Source organism: Harpia harpyja, chromosome 6, assembly GCF_026419915.1.
Source record: "Harpia harpyja isolate bHarHar1 chromosome 6, bHarHar1 primary haplotype, whole genome shotgun sequence".
Classification (NCBI taxonomy): domain Eukaryota; kingdom Metazoa; phylum Chordata; class Aves; order Accipitriformes; family Accipitridae; genus Harpia; species Harpia harpyja.
Genome location: NC_068945.1, coordinates 39,824,229 through 39,840,851, shown reverse-complemented (window position 1 = coordinate 39,840,851; position 16,623 = coordinate 39,824,229). Strand labels below are relative to the sequence as shown.

At 39.7% G+C, this 16,623-nt stretch overlaps 1 protein-coding gene and 1 long non-coding RNA gene across 5 annotated transcripts in view; one reads left to right on the top strand and one right to left on the bottom strand.

The window, feature by feature from the left end:
• Nucleotides 1-2,686: 2,686 nt before the first annotated feature.
• Nucleotides 2,687-4,534, bottom strand: LOC128143132 (uncharacterized). The gene is made up of 2 exons (XR_008235651.1): nucleotides 4,432-4,534; nucleotides 2,687-4,071 (listed from the first exon to the last, which is right to left on the bottom strand). It is a non-coding gene; the product is annotated as an uncharacterized LOC128143132 (long non-coding RNA).
• IMMP2L (inner mitochondrial membrane peptidase subunit 2) overlaps nucleotides 3,956-16,623 on the top strand; it is a 480,207-nt gene continuing 467,539 nt past the window's right edge. For 2 of the 4 annotated variants that reach the window (XM_052790071.1, XM_052790068.1), the window contains exons 1-2: nucleotides 3,956-4,158; nucleotides 14,665-14,802. In XM_052790071.1, coding sequence (XP_052646031.1) covers nucleotides 14,668-14,802 — 135 coding nt within the window. In that variant the 5' untranslated portion in view covers nucleotides 3,956-4,158; nucleotides 14,665-14,667. Of the gene's footprint in view, nucleotides 4,159-4,394; nucleotides 4,462-4,829; nucleotides 4,851-14,664; nucleotides 14,803-16,623 lie in introns of those variants that run through there. The other 2 variants (XM_052790069.1, XM_052790070.1) reach the window with 2 other exon arrangements.

The window sequence follows — 16,623 nt, the reverse complement described above, 5'->3', positions numbered from 1 at the left end:
TCTGTTTCAACTTGAGATATTCTATGATTCTATATTCTACTTTTGTGTAATTTTATATAATTGTGTGCTGCAACCATAATATGTGGTAATAAGCAGCTACTTGTTAGAATGAAATGTTTATGTCCTTACCATAATAATGCAATGCAGGGGATTACAGTCATGGAATGACAGCAGTGGAGGGAGGCGCAAGATGACACTGGAAACTTCAGGGCTGTAAACAAGTCACTGGTGCTCAGTTAAAAATACGTAGACCTGGGAGTTGGGGAAAGCCAGTTCTAGGGGTAACAAAGAGAACAAACAACTCCCACCACACTGAACCAAACCACCTTAGCACCTCTGGAGGCAACAGAAGAGTGAGCATAACACCAGAGACAGAGGTAGATGTTACGAAGTTTTCGTAAGATTTTTAACTGTATTATTATTGAGATTTTTTTTTTCCCTGTAATAGTACCGTTTTCTTTTTCTGTAATTACTAGATCTGGACTGATAATTCTTTCATTAGCCTGTCAAGATGTTACCTACACTAACAATAGACTCTTGACTTTGCAGATCATGGCTGCTTCCTTTTTTCCTATGACAAGAATTTGAGGGTAGCAACTGTTCCTTGAGGAAAGCCCACACAATTAAGTTGACTGTTGTAAGTTATTTATGTATTTTCTGCCCTTCAAAGATTATGCCATTTTCACTGACCAATGGTAGGATTTCAGGAATAGTTTTCTTGTGTTTCAATTCTTCTCTTTTTCCCTGATGGAGAGGTTACTACAGTTTTATGCTCTGCTGCCTGCCTGACCGACTGGAAGCAAAATCTACTTTATTCTGACCAGGTTGTGTTTCACTATGTACAAGGCATAACATAAACAATATGTGATGGTCAAAAGAGTATCAACACCAAGGAACAGAAATGTTTGTCCAAAGATCTTTATATGGTAACTTCCATACAGTGTCATAATCAACCCAACCAGGTTTTTTCTTTCTCTGTGTAAGCGAAGAGCACTGAACCACAGGTATGTGCACAGGTACTAACATCAGTCAGGGAGTTTTGGTCAGTACTCCCATCAGTATTTGGCACCAGCCTTCAGCTGGGTCCCTGGGAACTCTGCCACAGGCAGGGTAGGATGCTTCTCCTCCCACGGCGAGCATCCCGTACGTGTCTACACCTGAGTGAGTCATCAGGATGCACACAGTAGCAACCGAGGAGAAACAGGCTCTTCTAAAATGTGATCTATCTGATTTCTTTGCAACATCCACCTGTGAATGAGATTAATCCTGTCCTAGAAGGGCCCTACGTCACCTCCTTGACATAGGAAATTGAGACAAATAGTTCATGTATAGCTAGCTACATTATATATATGTGGGTAGATAACTCCCACTGAATATAAACTTCCATTTGGAAAAAAACCACAAAAATGAGTGTCTAATCCTTTATCACAAGCCATTATCGGAGCCCAGAAGCTAGCAGGGGTTAGGTGCCTACTCATGTAATAAAATGGAGATGTGTAATAATATAATAACACTGAAGATGCCACTATCACTTTTTTTTCCCATTACAATAGCAGGTTTAAGATTTATTGCCCTCCTTTGTGCCACACCATTCATTGCTGCCCTTGGGCCACAGGTCCTTCAAGCCACAGCTGCATGGTATGAAGAGATCATCTGCAATATCCATTTAAGCAATCAGGCTTCTTGATCTTGTGCCTTCAGTGCTTGTGCTCTTTTTTCACGGCACCTTTTCTGTGCTCTCAGGCTGTCGGATCCAGACCAATATTCTCCTCCAAAACACACCTCTTCAGAACAGTACACTCAACGCCGCTCAAACATTCATCCTTTACTATATGGAAGAAGATAAACAGGCCTTAAATACACTACAGATAGTTATATTCGCAAATGCATGGTACTTGATTTTAACTCAAAGCAGGTCTTAGGTATCTCCTGTAGACTTCCCATGCTCTTAAAATATAAAATGAAATTAAGCTAGGGGAAACTGAATTAAATGCGTTTTCAGCATAAAGCTTGCCACAGTCTGCTGAGAGTCTTTTTAATGGATACTGTGGTACAAAAGTTTTATGGATTGCCGAGAATGCTTTAATGGTACTCTCAACTGAAAAGCAGTTGAAGAGGGGGGTGAAAAGGACATGCTTTTTCTTTATTTCAGCCACTGATGCATCAAAGCATGGAAGTAGCAAAACATTTTCACTAGGTATTTGTTAGAGATGAAAGCAAAATAAACTGTTCTCTACTCCTAGGTAGCAATGCAGCTGCAGTAGGAATACTTATTAAAAAAACTCCAATAAAATGGTGCGAACATTGGTAATGCATCATTTGCAGCTGGTAACTTTAATATCAGCTTTGATAAATATCACTTTATCTACAAATAAATGAAGAATAAAAATGGGTATTTCCTGCTAGTTGCTTAGCACGTGCATTATTTCAAAATGAAGAAAACTGCTGATAAGCCATCATTTGATCTTGAGAGGTTTACAGCAAAAGTCTTTAATCAGAGAAGAGTTTCAGCGGGAAATATTTCATATCATCAGCTTCAAATGCATGGAAATATTGAGGCACGTTCCCATAAGATGCTTTTCTAATGTTAACAATTGAAAGTATATCGTGTTTTGCAGCAGTACTTTTGATCATTTTGTAAAGACTTCCCTAAGTTTTTATGAGTGATGGAAAAGAAGATGGTGGATACCAGCAGCTGAATACTGTATTTATTCCACGCAATGCACTGAAAAATCTTACTGTAGAATCTTACAGTGAGCACACAACTCAAATGGGTTAAAGAAATAATGCATTAAATATAGGGTAATTGACACCAAAGTTAGCCAGAATTATTTGATTGTAAAAGTAATGCTTATTTAAAAATGTGTCAAGGGAAAACAAGAAATAGGGTAACAATCACTGGTTTACACTAGGTAACAAATATGTTGGCATCACATTGTTATTTCAACAAACAAAGTCACACTAAAGCTAATTCTATTTTTTGTGAAAATGTTGTTTTAAGCATTAAAAGCTGTAAGCATTGCTGAAAGGTTCAGATTTGACAAGAGGCTGGGTGTGTTGTGTTTGGAATAGTGTGTAACAGGAAATTCTATAGATTATGCATACATAATTCCAGAGCCTTGTACTAAAAAATGGTCTTAGAGTGTGTCTTCCAATTCAGTTCGTTAATAAGTACTCTAAGGTATTGCCTTCTAAGATAGTTGAGTCCTATCTCAAAAACTGCGGAAAGAGTATTTTACCTCTGTAAAAAGACACGGTCAGACTACAGACAACTACGCATTCATAATTTTATAACTGAGCTTCAAAGTCAAGATAATTTCAATTATAAACAATTTTATATTTGAGCTTAAAAATAACATTTTAATAATAAATTACAAATAACTGAGTGCAGAGAGTCAGGCAGAGGTGTCATCTTACATTGTGTCTGACAGTGGCCTGACTAGTAAAAGTATCTCCCAGGATCTAGTTAGGGAGCCCCCCCAGAGCCCGAGGTAGTTTCTATGTGCATAATAACCCCTAATGGATTTCTCTGCTGTGAACTTGCCCATCCGGTCTTGAAGGTACATGAGCTATCTGGAAAAACCTCCTGCTTCAGACTATACTGGCACCGGCACTTGTTATGGCAGCTGATAAAAACAACCAAACACTCTTGACTGTGAAATCACAAACCCTAGCGTATGCACTTGCACTAGACTGGAAAATAATTCAACCTCCGTTGGTGAACGCAGGACTGGAAGTACAATGCAGCCAGTTCTGATGCGCAGCAGAGGCGGCTGCCATCAGTCCAGATGAAATCTGGCATGGACTAGGAAACTCGTCGGCTAAGCAAAAATCCTGCCTTTTTCTGTGTGGATTACAATGAGTGCAGCTTACAGAACTGGTTTGTACCGAAATATCGTGTAAGAACTCCCAGCGTTACACATTAAAGCTGAAGGCAGTTTATTTTTGTCCCTTTGCCAAAACGCGTCCCGAACGGTAGGGACCTTGTGCATTTGGATCTCCGTCCTCGCCGAAGGAAACCACGGCTGCTGCAACCCAACGGCCTCAGGTTTTCGGGGACTCCTGCGCCAGCTGTAAATGCAGACGGTTAACAAAGATCAGACCAAGCACGCTGTCGTTTGTCAGCCAGGGCCCAGCCTGCCGCAGGGCTGACAGAAGGTAAACTCAACCACTCGGGCCGTACCCCCCCGCACGCCGCAGCCTGAACGCCCGGTGCAGCCGCCTGCAGCCCAGCACCCCTCACACCGCGCCGCCAGCTCTGCCGCAGGGTCGCAGCCCAAGCCGCCGCTCCCGGGCCGCCGTTCCCGTGGCGGGGACGGGGGGGGGGAAACCCGGCGGCCCTGCCCCGGCGGGGCACGCGGCCTCCTCACACCGCCCCCCGCGCCAACGCAGCCGTTAGCCCACGTGACCGCCAGCGGCGGACGCGCTTACCGGCCCTCCCCGCGCTGAAGGGAGGACAGGGTAAGCGGGCCGGGGCGGGCGGGCGGGAGGCACCGGTGGTGGCGGAGACGGTGCCCGGTCGGGGGCGGGGCGGCGGCCTCCTCACAGGGGCCGCCCGGTGGATGACGATACTCGCGCAGCGGAAGCGTGGCGTCATGACGGGAGCGCGGCGGCGGGCGGCCGCGTGTCCCCTCAGGCGCTGAGTGGGGCACTGCCGTGCCGCCGGCGCGGTGCGGGATCCCTCCTCCCTCGTCCTGCCCTCCTTTAAGCCCGCCCTGTGTTAACTGCCAGCGGGAGGGGGGTCGGGTGAAAGAGCAGCGGGGCAGGCGGCGGTGTGGAGCACCGCTCCTCTCCCAGTGTGTTGACTTTTAGTGGTGATTGACGGGAGGAACTGCTGGGCACGCCGCAAAGTAAAGCGAAGCGGTAGGGACGGCCTCTGCTTGTGTAGGAGGGAGCGGAGGCTTGGAAATGGCTCCCCGGTTCACTCGCATTTTGTCCGCCGCTGGGACTTGCGCTGTGCACTGCTCGTGGTCCTGGACATGGTGCAATTCTCATTTAACACGGCTTTATTCAGTTTCTACCGGATCTTGTATTTGTCCTGTGAGGCGCTTCTCTGGTGTCCTGATGGAGTGGCTCTCCTGTTACCCTACGTCTTGGACGTCTGAGAAAGAAATTACTGTCTTCGTTTATAATGACATAACTTACCTTAAAGCGGCCGCTTTTCCATGTCTGGTACTTGCCCTTCAATCTGTTCCTAGTTTCATGCTTCTCTGTATAAAGGCCACAACGCTTGAAGCTGAAGAGATTCAGCCAGTTCCTAGGCACATCTCAGTGGTGTTCTTACCTTTTTTAAGGAAAACTAATCTTTTTGGAAGTCAATGAAGAGCTTAGATGGAAAATCTGCAGCTGAACGCCAAGTAGACTTTAACCTCGTAGTGTCATTTAATTAGCCAGTATTCCATTGTGATTGATTTTTTTGTATCGTATTGTTGCTGTTGCACTGAACTGGAATTAACTGAGTACATTCAGGTGTCAAAGAAGGAGAGAGGTGATCTAGGAAAGCTGCTTTACGTCTCTCTAGATAACTTTCTTGTACCAGCACATTTTTTTTGCTTTTTCTCTCCAAAAAGCATACATCACACATACTTGTTCATTGTTCAGTTAGGAAGAAAATACACATTTTTTTGTCAACAGAGTACACTTGGAAGACAAGACCTCACAGGGATTTTCAGGTTAAATGAAATAATTTCTCTAGAAGACTTTAGAACTAGGTTTGGTTTTTCCAATATGCAGCTTTGTACCTGAATCCGCAAGGATTTTGTAAAAAATGTAACGTTTTTAACTACCGTGATTGGGAGATTTCTGAGAGTCTTTCATTTCTTTTAAAATTACGGATTCTTCTGTTTAAGTTGTGTTTTGTTACCAAAAAAGATTTGCTCCTGGAATTGATGGGAAATAGCTATACACATGGTATAATAGTGGGTGGTATCCAGATCCACGAGAATAATATTTTGGTCATGCTGAACAATAATTTTAAGATTCAAATGGTTTCACCGAGTTGGAATTTTGTGTTGAGATCTTTGTGAGTTGACCAGTGTGCCACAGATTCCAGCTATTCATGGAACACCTGGATCCTTATGCTTATGGTTTAGTTGTTTTTTTTATTCTCCAAACCTGAGAAATTTATATGGCAGCTGAAGTTGTCACAAGTCCCAGACTCAAAATCAATATGGTGGGGAATGTTATTACAAAGTACACTAGGTACGCTCTTAGAAAGTCCTACAGTGACCTCTAATGTTCAAGGATAAAACCCGAGTTTGTGAAATAAAGGAAGTTATTTTTCGAAGGCACAATTTTGCATATTGGTTTGTACATTTAGTTTATTAATATGCTACAGACAGTAGATAGTAAGTAGTTGGTTCATCAGGCCTTACTGCTAGGTTTCATGGGAATGTTTTGTTGCGGAGTCAGTTCTAATTCCCCCCTGTTTTGAGCAAGTATGCACAAAGCCTTTGCGGTAGTTGTGGGAGAACTAGTTATTTTTGTGAAGTACACTGAAAATGGAACATACATTTCAGATATTAAATACATTCTCTCTTTCTTTTGGAATTATTTATTCATGCCATAAGAAGTATTATTGTCAGTTATTATTCTGTCCTTATATACTCAGTGCACACTTGCATACTTGAAAGACTTGTAGCCGAGAAGCTTGTTTCTTTTACATACTCATTCGATTTTCCATTAGGCCAGAAGAAACTTCCCTGTTCTGTACTAAGCTTACTTGTTCTTAATTCAAATGCGAAAACTTCTAGAAGAGTTTGTTTCTGACAATGTTCATGTTTTGAGTTGAATGATGTTATTCTTAGGCCGCTTATTGAGTGCTATATGAATACTTAACATTATATATTTTGGTTAAAACTCAATATTCCCCTTTTTTTTGTTGTTGTTTTTGCATAAGTTTGATTCTGGATAACCACAACTAACATCACAGTTTTGTGGTACTTGAAAGACTCTGGAGAGTTGACTAGATAAATGTGCAAATGAATTAAAAATCAAGGGTTATGCTGTTGTTTACTATAGATGTAATTTACAAATTTAGTGAGTTTGGAAGCAACACCTCAGTTATGCAGTCTGCTTGAGACCAAAACATAACAGCAGCTGGTAGTTGTTTGTAAAGGGCACTTCAAATCAATTTATGAAATTAACTTACTTTGCATGCATTGAATCTTTAAGCTGAAAGGCAACACACAACTTTCAGTTGCAAGAAGCTAAGTATGTGTTATGTTGTTCACTTAAATGTGTTCCAAAATTGATGTAATTTAGTACTTTCCTTTTTGTACAATGTATGTCAATGATTATTAGTTTCTTTGAAAATATAGAAACATGAGTAAAACCAATTATTGTATCTTTTATGTTAGAACAACTGGTACTCCGACAGTCACCTGTGTGATAGTACTTGAAGACTTTGCGTTACATCTTAAGTTTAAATGTTCTGAAAATATCTAATTTATAACAATTACGGATCTCTTTTTGTATTGCAATACCCATAGAAAAGTGATCGTACTGCTGTTCCTTTTCTTCATTGCTTACGTGTGTAAAGTGAAGTCCTCAATAACTTGTCAGAACTGAGGGGTGGCTGATTACTCTCCATTCTGAACTAGCTGTTACTTTAATTGCTGAGAGTAACTTTTATCTACAGTTGCATTTTCTTCCACTTTTGCTTTACATTTGAAGAGTGAAATGTTTTGTTTGGAAATACAAGATTGTCCATGAGGGTAAAATTCACGTCCCTGAGACACGACATTAATTTGTAAGAATAAGCAATATGAATTTCTTTCCAGTTGCAACCAACACGTGCACTGAGCCTTTGTACAAGAGATAGATCCCACCGATGGGATGTGGTAATATTAGATTAAAAGAAGAATCAGCTCCACATTAAACTGATTTTTTTTTTCCCAGTAATAATTCTGTGACAGATTAGGTTGCTGATTGTTGTGGTTGAAGCTTTTTTGTTTTGATGTGGTTTGTAAGCTGAAAGTTCATTGCGTTGATCTATTGTTGTCTGCTTCTGGGAACTTCTATGTATGTTACAACTCTGAGAAGATTACAAAACTGGAATTTTATTGTTGCTTTTCTGTATTGTATACTGGAAAAAATTCTGCATATTTCATAGTGATGGGAGCTATTACATGGAAATCATAATTGGTTTAATTCAAACTAAGGCATAAGAAAATGGTATGTAATGGAGTTGAGGCTAACAAAATCTACTGCTTTGGATTTGGAACAAGCAAAACATCTAGGTATCAGGACAAAATGACTAACCTAGGAGAAACAGAACAGCAGAGCATTACAGAGCATACATGTGTAGTTACCGAAACTGCTGATTAGGTTAGGGTTTGCTGCTTCAGTAATACAACAGTCATTTCCATGATCTGTGACATTTCCAAACTCGCAATAGAGTGGTGTTCTTTAATGACTGTGTGCCAGGGCGATGCAGGGAGATTAATATGATGGAGGAATACTGTGAGGAAAACCTGTGTGTAGAGTATAAATGCATTAATTGAATAGAAATGTCACCACTATGGTGGAATAATACCAGGATGGATCTGTCTGTATTGAAGGATAAATGAGAGCTCGTTCTGGATCTAGACAATATTTTAAAATGAAAACTTAAATGGACTGATCTATTTTGATTATTTTTAACTGAAAACTTACATGGACTAACCTATTTTGATTCTTCTGTGGCATTCATCACCATCATATCTGTGTGCATCAGCCTATACTTGGATAAATATATATGAATTAAATTAGCCTACTGAAAAGTCTGCATGCTTGTAGCCTTACAAAAATCACTGTAACGTAAAAGTTTTTGAAATGTACAACTAAAGTGGGAAATAAGGGTCAGGCTGCATGGCAGTAGTTCCCTCTGACCTGGTATCATGAAAGATTGTAGAAAAGGCACATGTTAAAAATCACAGAAATTCTGATACTGAGCAGCATGCTGTAGATCATGGTTGTTAGACCAGGTATAACCCTGTCTTCAAGTTGTACCAGTCTTCCTTAAATCAAAAGCTGTTGTGCTCAATTTTGTATTTCATAGGACTCAAGAGAATTGGGCTCATTCATGTGTTTTGCTATTTTCTGTTATGAAAGTCTTCCTTGTTTTCAAACCATATATGCCTGAATTCTAGCGTGATGCCAGCAATTTATAGAAAAATGCATATTGTGATTGACAGAGACGTTGGTTATTTCAATGGATTATGGAGCTGTATATAGTATAGTTACTCATTTCTGAACTAGATCAAATAGGTCATTTCAAACTAACATAGCAGTCTTGGCTGGGTAGTTGTTTTGCATATAGGTTGTAATTCCCTCCTTCCCGTTCCCTCACATGCCTTCTTGTAGAAGCACATCAGGGGCCATTTTATTTCCTTTGTGGATGACTGCTAATGCCTTGTTTTTACAGCTATTTTTCCTATCATACTTCTGTGGGTAATTTTTAAGTACCTAGATTTGCAAATATATTGTAACCTGCGGCTTTCTGAATGTTACTTGATGAGTTTCTGCAGGCTGTTTGATAAACAGTGTCTTCTAATGTGCAGGCAAGTGTAAGAAAAAAAATAAACATTTTATACACTGAGAGCTATCTAAATAGCATCTCTGCTCCATATGTTGTAGTACCCACAAGAGGCTCATTATAATCCCTGGACCTTTTGTGCACCAGATACTTCAGTCCAGATAATGCTGTGCTCCATCTGCCTTAATCTCCGAGCTGCACAATATGAAATTCTTAATGCTTTGACCTGCTATATGCTAGCATTTTTGATCTTGGATTTTTCTTGTCCATGTTGCCATTTCAAACAAGTTTTCAAGGTTGCTGCTTTAAAGTTTCTCAGTTCTACTGAATTGTTCTGTGGTTTTTTTCAAGTGTAATTTACAAATGCTGAAAAGTGTATGCATCTCTAAATTATTTTTTCCATGTTTTATATGTTTGGTTTTGTTGCGCCATCTTTTAAGTGTTGTGATTTGTTGATCTTATTCAAGGTGTCACTGACTGGGCAGAGATCCAGAAATATGTGTTGCTGAAACTATTTTTTTCAGCAAAGAATCCTTCGCTTGCTTCACTGACGTGCATTTAAACCTGCTGTCAGCATAAACCAGACACCACACTGGATTTCAGAGTCTCACTCCGGAAACATGGTGTTCTTAAAATCTACAGATATTTTAGGAATCTTTTGAATTTTACATACCAGAGAGCTCCATGCGGTATCATTAAATGTTGATAATTCACAGAGATCTTATTTTTAGAAAGCATTCAGACCAACTGTTACTTACTGATTTATTACTTGGATTAATTTACAATTTTAAAATAGTATATATGATTAACATCTTTCCTTGTTTATATATTAGGAAATCATGTTGTGTCTTTCAAACTTGTTAGTGTATCTTCATGTACCTATGAAATAATTAGCTTCTTACCCTTAACATTTTTGTTGGGTGTTACTGTCCAACACTTCCTCAGATTCTATATGTTTAGATTTAAAGCTGTTAAGAGTTGACTAGCCATTCTGGAGGATATTCTTCTTTAAAGAATAATTAAAATGTTTATTTAAAGGAGCATTAGGAATAACTTTTTAACCTCACATCCTAAAAATAAAATAGATCAGAGACTTGGAAATCATAATGACAACCTTGCTAAAATTTGTAATTCACTTTGAACATTGGACATCAGCATTCTTATATATATAAATGACAGGAACATGTGACATTTATGCATTTTTTTTGAACCTATACATCAATTTGATATAGAAAAATATATTTCTGTTATAAATATACAATAGTTAATATTTCTATAGTATAAATTTTAAATGAATATAAACTATAAACTTTCTATACTATAAATTCAAAATTTCTGTATAATAGAAAAATATATTCAATTGAAATATTAGAAAGTTATGTCAATATTTCCTTCAGTAGTTTTCACAGATTTTCTCAAATTGAATACGTTTTCCAAGAAAATAGTTAATTAGAGCACATTGATGTTATAAATTATAATCTCTGAGGAGAGTATTATCTCCAGGAGTGATAGCTATCTAATGTTTTCTTTATTTTTAAACAAATACTCCAACCAGAAAATTCTTTGGTTTTAAAAAAAAATTGTAAGGGTCTTTGTTGCGTCCACCCTTTACTACCCTAAATTTTTTCTTGCGACTGCAGTAAATGCATGTCATTACTGTTTGCCCTTCTTTTCTCCTGAGACCACCTAAGTATAAGAAAAGACTGCACATTTTAATCGAACAGTATTTATCAGTTGGGGGTTATCCATTCACGTGTGCGGTTACTGGTAGAAGATAATGCCGCAAACTGTCTTTCTGCTGCCTATGTTCAAGCTCTTCCCCTGTGGCAGTGCAAGACTTGAAGCCCCTCTTGCTGAAAGAGTGATGGGTAACCTTCCATTTACTGGCAGTTGGATGATGAACTATTGTGTCAACAGTTGCATAGCAACTCTGCATGTGCATGTACTTACCCAGTGGCAAATGCTTGTCTGTGCTTTTTGGAGGGGAAAGCTTATGAAACAGAGCTGGCAAAAATGTTCACGCTGTTCAGTGAGATACTGACATGTAGTAAGTTCTTACCCCTGTGTTAAAAATGTTTTGTTATATGGAAGGACTTCAGGTCAAAGATGGATTTGTTTTCAAGTTGTTCTTCTGAAACTGTTTAAAATGTGTGTGCATATGTTTACTGTCTTCTGGGAAGAAGGGCTTCTACAGTAGACTGATCTACAGGCCTGCTCAGTTTGTGTCCTGGGGAAAAGCTGTGGGAGGTGGGCACCCAGGAAACTTTCAGAATGTAGCGTCTGCCTGGAAATGAAGGATTCATTTTGGTGTGGATGGAGGATAAAACCAGTGGTTTGATCAGTTGCCTAGTGGAGGGATGGTAGGGAGGAAGGAAAGAAAAAAAATATTTCAGGGCAAGTGGAGAAGTCTTTCAGCGCAACAGCTGCTGTTGGCTTTGGTGGCTTTGCACATGTATTGCTTGTAGGGGTGCTGTTGGTGTTTTTCCCCTCATCTTTATTCATTCGGCGCCTTGTAATACTGTAATATTGCCTGTGTCCAAAACCACAAAAGTAGGACCTGAACTCACAGCTTTGTCCACAGCTGCTTAATACTCCCAGTGTTGCCATGGCCAAATCATGTACTGAGAATGTAGCATTTTGTCTTAACTGTTTTAACCTGCCTGCTAGATTCTGTGTCACTATTAATTAGCTTGTAGTTCCAGGAGCATATGGTTGGTCTCCTGTGGATTGTCTGACCAATTACTTTTCTTCAGATACTAGATTTTTCTGTAGATACCAGCATGGGGCTTTTGCAAGAAGTTTATAACAAGATCTGGCAGTGGATTTAGTAGAAGGGATGGGGTGAACATTCATGCTTCATATTAATTAAAAATAGGTTTGACTATGCGGAATTTAAAAAGCAAGTAAATTCGTCTGATTTCTTAGAGTTTTTAAAAAAATGTCCTAAATCAGTCATATTGTGATACATCTGTCAGGCAGTCTTTCAGCTTGCGCTGTGACTGTAGACAACATGGTGGGTATGTTTGTGGGCAAGGTCTCAAAATTGTGTTTTGAGGTTGACATTGCTGTTAGAGTGGAGGAGGTCTGAGATAAGCCAGACCTCATAGCAGAGGCGCAGAATTCCAGCCAGAAAACTTGAGAGGCGAAGTTCAGAATCAATAGGTTGAGAGAAGGGTGTTAAGGTGTACAAAATGGTATAGTTTGTTAAATGGCAGATAAACCTGATTTTTAGAGGTTCTATTTTTTATGTGGAATAATTTGAAAGGTAAATCTGTGCCAATTGAGGCAATAGCTTCTTTTGGTGGATTGATTCCAATAATGAGTTCTTAAATGATAAGCTGAAAGTAAAGCATTTTAACATTTGTCTTGAATTGATGAGGTTTTTGTTCTGTTTCACCACATATTTCAAATTCTTTGTGAAAGCTGTTGATGCAAATTGAAAATGTTTTTATGAAACGTGCAGAAAGAAAATACAGTTGAATTACAAGCATTAAGGACATTTAGACTTTTTACTAGTTAAACTTAAGAGCAAGAGTTATAGATGATGGTGAAGTATTTCCACTTGGGAAAAAAAAAAAAAGTAAAAGAGATTTAAAACCTTGTGAAGGTGAGTGTCAGAAGTAACAGTAAAGATGTTCCTGTCTTTTAGAAGACAGATCATGTCATTGCAAAGCTATTAATATCTACTAAGAATTTTAGTGAAGAATATGCTGATGGCTTTGTTGAACTGGGTTTCCTCTCTTAAGTGTAATCCTTTATGGAATTAAGAGGCCGTATCTGTCACAGAAATACTGCTTTCAGTATTATTTCGTCAGAGTGATTTGAATTTGTATTTTGCATACAAATAGTTCATCACTTCCATATTTCTGAAAATGCAACGAAGAAAAAATGATTATATTGTGAAATTCTAAATATTCTGTTTTTAAGAGGATTGAATGAAACTGCATGCATTTATGTTTTCCATTATTTTTGTTGAAAAATAATTCTGTGTTCTTGAATATAAACACACTGAAAGACTCAAAAGTTCGGGGTACAGTCTGTTTTCTCTTTCTACTACTGTCTGTTGGAGTTAGGTCATGACAGAGGGAGCAGGGACTCCACAAACTGATCTTGTGTGCGGTCTACCGGGGATTTAAACAAAAGTTTAAATTCGATTTGCCAATAGGTGAAGGGCAGCATTTCTTATAATGAAGCTGCAGTTACGTAAAATAGTCTTGTACCTTTGCAGCAGTACCTGGATATTCAGCTTGCTTTTCAGCAGTATAACTAATATGATCAAACAACTTATGTTTCAGTGTACTTTGTAGGTATTTTTCAAGAATGTTCACTGGTTCAGGGCTAAATAAATAGATGGGAGATAGCATAATAAATGTTGAGTTGGAGTGGAATAGTCCCATGTGTCATTACTTAGCTGCCTAGTCTGCCAATATGCTTTTAACGTTCTGATGTAGTAGTGAACAAGGAGTCACTGTGTTACTGTGTGTCCCTATGATATACATGACAATTTGAATTGATTCTACATGTTTGCGGTTACCACAAGTGTGGAAATGATGCGTTTGTGCATTTTTATGTGTGAAAATGTTTAATAAAGAAATGGTGATGTGTTGCAAATAGTCATCTTTTCCTTACATAACACGGTCCATCTTTGGGGGTCACAAATTAATGATTACCAGAGTATGGAGAGAAAATTATTTACAGAATTTTGGTTGTAAGCTCCAATGGAATGCTCTATAATTGGTTATTTCAATTTAGTTGATGGTTTTTTATTTTTCAGAAATACATAATTAGATTTTCTCTGGTTATGAAAGCTTGCTTCTCGTTTAGCTGAACTGTTATCACTGAGTCATTTTTATCAAGTACTTTTGCTAGCACAGGATCACAAGAAATGGTCAAATTAGCTAAAGGGTAAATGTCAAGTATTGAGCTCTGTTCTGTAGAGTAGACTTTAAAATTCTGATAAAGATTTCTGTTCTTTTTCATTCTCATGTGTACATTCATTTTTTTTTCCGCTGTGGATATTGGGAGACCCTAACAGATAATATAATTAATTTATTCTTAATTTCTCCTTGTTGGATTCCTACGATATTTTTGTTACTTAAAATTTGTTTTATAACAACTTTTTTTTCCATTTTCTTCATATTTTTCAGATTATGGCACAGGCTCAAGGTTTGGGGAAGAGATACCTTAAAGCCTTTTTTAAAGGTTTCTTTGTTGCTGTTCCAGTAACCGTGACTTTCCTGGATAGAGTTGCCTGTGTAGCAAGAGTGGAAGGAGCATCAATGCAGGTATTGCTGGAAATACCTTTTGTCTGTGTATTGGCTTTGTGTGGCAAGGTTTTGGTAGCGGGGGGGGTTACAGGGGTGGTTTCTGTAAGAAGCTGCTGGAAGCTTCCCCTGTGTTCGAGAGAGCCCATACCAGCTGTCTCTAAGACAGACCTGCCGCCAGCCAAGGCCGAGCCAATCAGCGATAGTGGTAACGCCTCTGTGATAACATTTTTAAGAAGGAAAAAAAGTTGGGACAGAGGCAAGGTCAGTGAAGAAGGAGGGGAGGAGATGCTCCAGGCGCTGGAGCAGAGATTCCCCTGCAGCCTGTGGGGAAGACCATGGTGAGGCAGGCTGTCCCCCTGCAGCCCATGGAGGTCCACGGTGGAGCAGATATCCACCTGCAGCCCGTGGAGGACCCCACGCCAGAGTAGGTGGGTTCCCGAAGGGGGCTGTGACCCCGTGGGAACCCCACGCTGGAGCAGGCTCCTGGCAGGACCTGCGGATCTGTGGAGAGAGGAGCCCACGGAGCAGGTTTTCTGGCAGGACTTGTGACCCCGTGGGGGGCCCACGCTGGAGCAGTCTATGCCTGAAGGACTGCACACCGTGGAAAGGACCCATGCTGGAGCAGTTCGTGAAGAACTGCAGCCCGTGGGAAGGACCCATGCTGGAGCAGTTCGTGGAGGACTGTCTCCCGTGGGTGGGACCCCACGCTGGAGCAGGGGAAGAGTGTGATGAGTCCTGCCCCTGAGGAGGATGAAGCGGCAGAAAATAACATGTGATGAACTGACCATAAACCCCATCCCCGTCCCCCTGTGCCGCTGGGGGGTTGGTAGAGAATCCGGGAGTGAAGTTGTGCCCGGGAAGAAGGGAGGGGTGGAGGGAAGGTGTTCTGAGATTTGGTTTTATTTCTCATTACCCTACTCTGGGTGATTTGTAATAAATTGAGTTAATTTTCCCCAAGCTGAGTCTGTTTTGCCTGTGACGGTAATTGGTGAGTGATCTCTCCTGTCCTTATCTCGACCCACAAGCTCTTTGTTATATTTTCTCTCCCCTGTCCAGCTGAGAAGGAGGGGGAGTGATAGAATGGCTCTGGTGGGCACCTGGCATCCAGCCAGGGTCAACCCATCACAGTCTGTCAGGAAATTAAAAAGTGACTGTCCATTGACAATAGCAAGGTGGAAAAAAATCTTTTTTTCAATTGTTATTAAATGACCGCATTGTAGTATTTTTTGGTATCTTCCTAGTCATTTAAAGATTTGGTTTTTGAGCACTACCCTTTGTCTCTTGGGATTGAATTGATGACTCACAAAGAGGCTTTATTAATTTTTAGTAGCTGTATCATTGTAATTGTAAGGCAAACCAGTTCTTGCTATACTTGCTCTTACTAATGAACAAGTATGGCACTATTTCAGTGAAGAATACTGAAAATGGAATGAACCTAATATTAATACCTATGCTTATCAGGACATAAGTATCAGTTCACTGTTTTTACTTTGGTAATACTGAGTGTTTATACAGTGTAAGCAGATAAATATAAATAGGCTGTGTAACATTTAGAAGATAAATAAATACTCATGATTGTCAACAGCTACTTTGTTTCCTCTGTTACTGGGACTTGAAAAATATATGTTGTAATGTAGTTAGCCAATTTTTGTATTGTTACTTTGCATTTTAAATCATGTGCACTGCGTCTTGCTGTGCATCACCACGGATAACTATAACTTATTTTGTTCCAATGTTGCAACATTCCAACTAGCAGAGACTAAGGATTCGATTCTCGGATGCTAAGCCCTCTTTTCTGGTTATCTGAGTAAGCTCAGAACCTTGAAGAGAGGTTTCACA